Source organism: Engystomops pustulosus, chromosome 1 (assembly GCF_040894005.1).
Source record: "Engystomops pustulosus chromosome 1, aEngPut4.maternal, whole genome shotgun sequence".
In the NCBI taxonomy this organism is placed as follows: domain Eukaryota; kingdom Metazoa; phylum Chordata; class Amphibia; order Anura; family Leptodactylidae; genus Engystomops; species Engystomops pustulosus.
Window position 1 is genome coordinate 53,701,511 of NC_092411.1, and position 8,939 is coordinate 53,710,449.

Below are 8,939 nucleotides of genomic sequence, written 5' to 3' on the forward strand. Positions count from 1 at the left end.
GAACAAACTCTGCCTGAAAACTGATTGCACTCCAATGCAAAATGTGCGTTTTTCACTGACCAAACCCTGATCGCACCCTGACCAAACTCTGACGCGATCTGCAACGCAAGTGTGGAAGGGGCCCAAGTCTTGTGTATGGACATTTCATTTTGTTAGATCTGGCCTGAATTCCTGGAAAACCCCTTAAAAGGTATTTATTAAATCATTACCCAACGTTGTAGTACTTGTAAAAAAGCCTCAAGAAAAAAAAAAAGAAGTTTAGAGCATCTGATAACAAATGGTTATTGGGCTATGTGGAGGCAATTGTTAGACGCTGTATCCAATCCACAGATTTCAAGAAAGGACACAGTATAAAAATCGTAAGGTAGTTAAAATGATCACTTTATTTTACTGTATAACATGATAGAGGGTAACAAATTGAATGGTGAGGGTCTGACCACTGGGACCCCCAGTGATCAGGAGAATGGGACCCCCAGAAATCCAGTGAATAGGGGTGGAGCATCAGGATGAGCATCATTCAATAGATAAGGAAATATTTATTACAAGGGGAATTTTTAAAATCTTAGAGGGATCTCTAAGAGTCTGTGTTCCTGTAATTTGCGCCAAATTTCTCATATGGTCAACATCTACTTGCCAGGCTAAACACGCTCACATCACGTCATAAATCCACATGTTGTGGCTTTCGGGATAATAGAATTATGTAGAGAACGGATTGATAAATTATCTCCTCTGTAATATATCACATGCAGCGTTTACTTATATAGCAGTAATATAAGAAACATCTGCATGTTATAGAGCAGGAGGAGCTTAGCGATACACACTTCTGCTGGATAAGTCTCTGTATAGTTCCCAACTTTCTATATTTAGCAGTCCAGCGAGGAGAATTCCTGGTGATGGACAGATAGATATCTCAATATGTTCAGTAATTTTTGGCCTGTCAGTAACTGTATAGGACCAGCCATTGGGCTCCTGAATATAGAAAGAGCAGATTTATAAAGGAGTAAATGATGAGCAATACAAAATCTCTTCCGATATTACTACTATTCAGCTCCTACTGCTCTATAACATGCTGCCTGTAGATCTGACACCATGTTCAATTATAAAAGGTTATAGTTATAAGCAGTATTCAAAAATGTTCCACCAGTCTGTTTATAGTCCATAAAAAACGGTTCAGACTGGGACATGTTCTGCTTTTTAGGCTGGGTTCACACCATGTTTTTTGTACACGCCAAGCACAAACGCCAGGACAGCACCCGACATATACACTTAGCGTATACATTGACAAATAGAGGCAGACGGAGGCATCTGATCGCTATATCTCCTGTATTTCAAAAAATGTTGGATGGAAAGACATAGTAAGCTACGACTATTCATCCTGCAGCCTCCGCCTAAGCGACGTATGCGCTCAGCGGAGGCAATAGATCGCTATGGGGAGTGGATGCAGCGCATCCCCACAGTCTCGTCATGCGCATATGTCGCTTGGTAGGAGGGAGGACCCGGTGATGTCACTGTCCATAATCAATTGGCTGATAGCAGCGAATTGTTATGTATTTATCGCTTAAAAATGATGCTGATCCCTCTGTAAAATGAGGTCTTTTAACAGGTGTGCAAGTTGTTTTTTAGGTTTATAAGGGCTCATTCACACAGAAACGTCCATTCCACATGCTCAAATTAAAAAAAAAAAAAAAAAAAAACACACGTTTTCAGTCCGTTTGGTGTCAGTAATGTTTCGTTTTTTTTCTGCAGACTAATATTAAGGTCCATGGTGAGCAGACGTGAAACATAGGACATGCTACAATATTTTATCCAGTGCATCTCGGTTCATGGAAAACGAAATGGACATGTGAATGTGCCCACAGACAATAAAGGGTCAGTATGCTCTCTGTGAAAATCTCCTACAGCATACTGAAGACAACAATGTATGTGTGAATAAGCCTTATAGTTTTCTACTATTTTTTACATTTTTGGTGATGTTTAGAATACGCCATTAAAGGCTTTTATACTGCACATTGAGGATACTGGATTTCACTAATGTGACCATTCTCTTTGTAACATAAGTTATGTATATTTTTTAGGTAGTCAGACACCCCCCTATAACAAGACATTGCGTTTAGCCTACAGGAGTCTATACATCAGACATCTGGACCTCTCCATATACACTGATGCTGTTACTTTGTATAGGAGCTGAACATCACAGAGATGCATACAGAGCGCCTGCAGCTGTACCAGAGTGCCACCCCACAGCTGTGCCAGCCCATACATGACAATGAAGACCTGCACAGCCACAGGACATGGGCTGCACAAAGCATCAGACACACGGGGCAGGACATGCATCCCCGGACCCAGCCTCCAGTGCTCCCGGTACCACCAGTATGTAGGAGCAGTAACTTTTTGCCCAGTGTCCTGGGCGTGCACTGCCATTGTCTTGTCTGCCACAACTTGTCAGCAGGAAGAGGAGGACGCTGGAGGAGCAGGCTGAGGGTGCACATGACAGAGGTGACAGCACTTACCTTCACCCCTTGCTGCTGGCTGGTCAGTGACAACTTAGACTCATCCAGTAATAAAACTTCACAATAAAATTCCTCCGGGACTGCGCAGAAGCACCCCATCACTGCTGGGGGGCACAGGGCCGGGGGTGCAGGTGCCCGCTCAGGCACAGCGGGAGGTGCCGGCGCTGGACATGGGCTCACTCCGCGCCGCGTACACTGCGGTTACCAGGGCTATACAGCAAATCTATGGAAGAAAGACACGGGGACGGGGCAGCGTCTGGGACGTCAAGGGGTGGGCTGGGTCTTGCCAGGGTTTGCATTTGGGCTATTGTGATTGGATGTTACTTCAATAGACCATAATAGTTCATAGACAGCATGCATTGTCTGCCCCCTGCTGGATAATAGTATAACTGCGCACATAGAGAGATACCGGGAGAAGCCACGATAAAGGAGTCTCTTATTAAATCCTGTGTACATATTAGGCTAAGTTCACACCTGCGTTAGGCAGGTTTCGTTCCCCATTCAGTTATCGAGTAGTGGAAAGAAATAACGCAGAGCCTCCTGTCTAATTTCTGCTTTTACTAACCAGGGCAGTTTCTAGGTCATGGTTGTACAGGGCGATTCACTGTATTCCCCCCAGTATATATGTATATAGGGAGCCAGCACACTGTAGCCCCCCTGCAGTATATAGGTAGCCAGTACCCGGCAGACCCTCCCCCCCCCCCACACACACACTATATAGGGAGCCAGCATACTGCAGCTCCCCACCCGTTTATAAGGAGTCGGCACATGGCAGCCCCCCAATGTATTGGTAGCCAGCATACTGCAGTCAACCCCTCCTCAGTATAAAGGTAGCCCCAGCACAGTGCAGCCCCCTTCCCCACTATACAGGGTGCCAGTATTCTGCAACCTCCCCACCCCAGTATATAGGTAGCCAGCACACTGCAGACTCCCCTGCACCACAGTATATAGGCAGCCAACACACTTCAGCTCCCCCCCCCCCCAGTATTTCAGTAGTAGCAGCACAATGCTGTCTCCCCCCACAGAATATAGGTAGCCAGCGCACTGCAGCCAAACTCCCCCAGTATATAGGTAGCCCCAGCACACTGTAGCCTGCCCCAAATATATAGGCAGTACCAGCACAATGCAGCCTCTTCCCCCACAGTATATAGGTAGCCCCAGCACACTGTAGCCCCCCCCCATCCCAGCACTGTGCGCATGGCCCACCCACTATGATGTCACAAGGCGCTGCATCATTGTGTGCGCGCAAGCCCAGCGCACATAGCTGGGTCGCAGAGGAGCCACCAAAGGTGTCTACTTTTTTTTTTTACCAAGAGCAGTGAGCAGCTGTAGGTGCCCTCTGTTACTTCTACCAAGTTGCACCCGGCCTGATAATAACAGAAGTGTAATGGGAGGTAATCCTCTGTGTATTGAAGTGTGTTTTAAGAAATTGAAACAGGAATGAAAAACAGAAGTGGGGGGAAGGCATGAAAAGTGTTAAATGGAAGAATTGAAGGCGAGCGATGAGGGCAGATATGAACAATTCAACAACATATGGTCTGCTTGGATCGATTATCGAGACACCCCTGCCTTGCATGATTGGTTAACCTCAGGTAACAGTGTACATGATCTATAAACATAGGTTTAGGGCAGAAAATGCGGTTCACTTCCCCCCTCCTTTTTTTTTTTACTTCCTCCAACCCTTAATCCTTGTATGTGTTGTCTTGTCGTATGTTTTACACTCATGTTTCTCAATTACCTTTGACAGGCCGTATGGTCGTTTTGACAATTGTTGTTGTTGATGTTCTTTAAAAGTTTACCCTTTTTGCCAAATGAGATGTATACCACTATAAAAGTACATATGTACTAATAATGTAAATGTATACGTATTTCTACATGTTGCAAACCAAACAATGTATTGCTACTTTTTGTATCAATATGCAACAGTCAATAAAGTTTGATGTTGAACCATAAAAGGTTATGGGGTGGCACAACCCACAACCTGTCCCCTCCATATAGCTTAGACCTAATCTGTAAATCTCTGCTCATCACAAGACCTTCTGCTTTGTTCTCCTACTATCTCATAGCATCCCCATTGCTCTACCAAAACATGGAAGACTTTCCCCCTCCATCCAGACCTTCAAACAAAAACTCTTCTGTTCAGAAATGCCCTTAACATGTAATAAAGGCCCTGCGGTTCTTCCTCTCTATGGTGGAGATGTAGCGCTGCTTCTACACCAGTTTAAATACGCTTCCTCCATGCCATGTGGACGTTCCTTACCGGTCCCTGCATTCTTTTGCAAAACCAACTTTCGTTCGTTGTTTTTAACTTAAACTACGCCTGTAGGGGCCTGGCAGAGTTTTTACCGCTGGCCATGCCGCCTGCCGGTGCGACCAAGAGGGTGAGATAGGTATCTACGATAAATCCCCCCTATGTATTTATGCAGTGTCTCACAACTTATAGCACATAGGGGGAAATGCATTATCATATCTGCGCCAAAAAAATGCTGGGATTTAACTTTTTTTTTGGCTGACAATTGTTGCGGATCATTTATAATGAGCTTGCACCAGAAAGAACAGATGTTTCCGACTATCCCGACTCCTCTGGGGTTTTTTGCGCAAGTGGGTGTGGCCTAACTTTTCCACATTATCTGTCACATTTATGTGCATTTTGTCGGCATTTTTTGCCGCAAATTTTGGCGCACAATAGACCAGGAAAAAATTGGTCAGAGAGACAAATTAAGGCGGAGTCCATGTAAGATTTTGGCGCACATTTCATTGATGTCAGCATTTTTATGGCGCACGACTGATTAGTTCCATCTACCCATTAATTACTAACAGCCACTTTAATACATCGGGCTGTGCTTTCCAGTGTTGTGATGCATTGGATACTTAGATATCAAATGTTCATGTTACGTTGTCATTATTATTAAAAAAAAAAAACTCAGGAAAGTTGTGGCCTCATTGTATAACCTGACAGACAGCTATGAGGCTTCTTCTCTCTGATATATGAGACACATTGTAGAGTAAGTCATAAATTATTAATAAGCAGGGGATCTGAAAACATGCAGTCATTACCAGAGGCAGAGAAATGCTGCAAAGGAGAGTCTCTGTATTAAAGGATTATATCACTCATTATAAAAAGTGAAATCTGTAATTTGTTGTATAACCAAGCACATGCATTCCTAGTAAACAAGATTGTTAAGCTAAAAAAATTTCATGTGAAAAATTATGGAGTATTTTAAAATAGCAAAGTAAGTCATTCTCACCCTACAGACTCCTGCAGATAGCCAAGCCCCTAAGCAGCCAATGGGGGACATGTATCAGGTTTATGTCATGCAGGTCCTGAAATAATCGCAATGCCTGGTGGTTCGCCCCCGGAGGCTTCTCATTGGATGAAGCAGGTGCAGTGATCTACAATAGGAAATAATGTAGTAAAATTAAACAGAAAAATGTAAAACGATCTTTGCTTTCACATTCAAGAAATGATAGACTTCTCCTGCTTGCACAGTTCTACCTAACACTAAGCCCCTTGACTGATTTTGTGACTTTTATTAGCTGTACAGTCTGATCTGAAGCAAAACCCCCATGACATAGTGCATCTGCTTTAAATGTCAGATTTTAATCCAAGCAGCTGATAGATTAGTCCATAACGAATGCAAGTGCCTACAGGGAAATGAGCCATCTTATCAGAATCTTACCAAAATACCACATGAGCATACAATTATGAAAGCTCTTTCCTCATTTATCTTATCCTCTATATAGTTTAGTAATGGGCAGTTTTTGTAAACTATTACAGGCAGTCCCCAATTGTGTACAAGATAGGTTCTTTAGGTTTGTACTTAAGTTGAATCTCTATGTGAGTCAGAACTGTATATTTTATAATTGACAAGTAGTTTTTTGTCCCTGTGACAATTGGATTTTCAAAGTTTTTTGCTGTAATGAGATTTAGGATTATCAATTAAACTGCACAATAGAGAACTTATGTAACAGTCACACAGACAACAGAACTGAAAGTCTCTATGGGAAGAGTCCGGAGGGAGGAGTCTGTGGATCAGTGGACCCTCTGGACCACCGCAGGAGATGGTATAAGCCCACGGTGGCAGCCAAGGTAAAGCATATGTAGGAAACAGTCCGAGCCTGGGGTGACAGCAGGAACACAAAGGAACACTGGTAACGCTGGCACGGACTGGAGACACCGCTGGACTGGAACGCTGGAAGACAGAGCACACCAGGATGGAAACGCTGGAGACAGGAGACACGGAGGCGTCTGGAAACATTGTAAGACAGGAGTGTCTGGAAACGCTGATGGGCAACCACTTCAACAGGAACCGCTGTGGGAAGTGAGGTGTGGAAATCTTGGAGGTTCCATTAGAATGCTGATGATCCAGCAGAGAGTGAAGGGAGGTGCCAGACTTTAAGGGCTGAGCCGGACAAGCCAGCGCCAATCAGGAGGACGCTGGCCCTTTAAGGCTGGGAGAGAGGGCACACACGGGCCCTAGCAACGGGAACCAGCGGCCTCGGCAACAGGAGCGAGGATACGGCCAAGTCGGGAAGCAGACTCATGGAGTCTCTGGGCCGGGGAGCGCAGCGCCATGCCTGGGGGCACAGGTGTGCCAGCGATCCACGACAAGGATCACAGGTGCATCATTGACAGTAGCTCCCATTAGGGCCCCTGATCTTCCTCCGCCTCTTCTTCCATCTCCTCCAATTCTTCATGGTGACGGTATACCTAAGGAGGAGAACAGGGACCGACAGCCGTAGAAGCTGGAATGGCACTTTGAAGGCCGGACACTGGAATGGCTCTGGGAAGCCGGAGACTGGAATGGCTTTTGGGAAAGCCGGAGACTCAGGAGTGGCTTCTGGGAAAGCCGGAGACACTGGAGAGGTTTCTGGGAAAGCAGGAGACTCTGGAGAGGCTTCTGGGAAAGCCGGAGACCCTGGAGAGGCTTCTGGGAAAGCCGGAGACTCTGGAGGGGCTTCTAGGAAAGACAGAGACTCTGGAGTGGCTTCTGGGAAAGCCGGAGACTCTGGATAGGCTTCTGGGAAAGCCGGAGAGTCTGGAGGGGCTTCTAGGAAAGCAGGAGGAGAGCTTGGAAGCGGTGGAAGCATGGTGGCCGGCTGGAGTGGTTCTTGGAAAACCAGAGTAGAGCTTGGAAGCTGCGGAAGCACCACGGCCGGCTTTTGGAACACCGTAGCCAAGCGAGGCCGACATAGAAGCCGCACTTGTAGTTGCTGGCAATCAAACAGCTGCTGAGGCATGGAGACAGGCTGGAGTGGCTCTTGGAAAGCTGGAACAGCACTGGGAAGCTGTGGGAGTGGAGCTTGAGGTAGCCAGGAGTCTAACACCTGTCGGAGCAGGGTGGTAACCCCGGTCAGATCCTTTCTCCAAGAAAAAATCAGTTAAGACTGCTGGGCAAAAACCTCTGCCAGCAACTGGTCTGAGTCCTTGGAACAGTCCATGACGGGATCCATGGCCTTGGCGGGGTCCATGGCCGAATCTTGCTGTAATGGTCACACAGACAACAGAACTGAAAGTCTCTTTGGGAAGAGTCCAAAGGAGTCTGTGTATCAGTAGATCCTCTGAACCAACGCGGGAGATTGTATGAGGCCACGGTGGCAGCCAAGGTAAAGCATATGCAGGAAACTGTCCGAGCCTGGGGTGACAGCAGGAACACAGAGGAACACTGGTAGCGCTGGCACGGACTGGAGACACCGCTGGACTGGAACCCTGGAAGGCACAGCAGGAAGCACGGAGGCAAACTGGGAATGCTGGAGACAGGAGACACGAAGGCGTCTGGAAACGCTTGAAGACAGGACACACCAGGAGCATATGGGAACGCTGGAGACAGGAGACACGGAAGTGTCTGGAAATGCTGGAAGACAGGAGCATCTGGAAACGCTGAAGGGCAATCAATTCAACAAGAACTGCTGTGGGAAGCGAGGTGTGGAAACCTTGGTGTCACGGGTGCTCCCGCGATCCATGTCGCGGATCACGGGTACACCCGTGATCCTTCTGACCCGGATCTTCAGCATTGATACAGCATTCTATGGAACTTCCAAGGTTTCCACACCTTGCTTCCCACAGCGGTTCCTGTTGAAGTGATTGCCAGACGATCCTGTCTTCCAGCATTTCCAGACACCTCCGTGTTCCTTCCAGATTTTCGAGACGCCTCCGTGTCTCCTGTCTCCAGCATTCCCATACGCTCCTGGTGTGTCCTGTATTCCAGGGTTTCCAGATGCCTCCGTGTATCCTGTCTCCAGCATTATCATACGCTTCCTGCTGTGCCTTCCAGGGTTCCAGTCCAGCGGTCCGGTCTGTGCCAGTGTTACCAGTGTTCCTCTGTGTTCCTGCTGTCAATCCAGGCTTGGACTGTTTCCTGCATATCCTTTACCTTGGCTGCCACTGCAGGCCTCATACCATCTCCAGCGGTGGTCCGGAGGGTCCAC

General features: G+C 46.8%; 1 protein-coding gene across 1 annotated transcript in view; it reads right to left on the reverse strand.

Moving 5' to 3' along the window:
• The window catches only part of EPB41L4A (erythrocyte membrane protein band 4.1 like 4A), a 136,166-nt gene extending 133,366 nt beyond the window's left edge, over positions 1–2,800 (reverse strand). The window contains exon 1 of the mRNA XM_072140618.1: positions 2,511–2,800. Coding sequence (XP_071996719.1) covers positions 2,511–2,609 — 99 coding nt within the window. The 5' untranslated portion in view covers positions 2,610–2,800. The remainder of the gene's footprint in view (positions 1–2,510) is intronic.
• Positions 2,801–8,939: the final 6,139 nt, after the last annotated feature.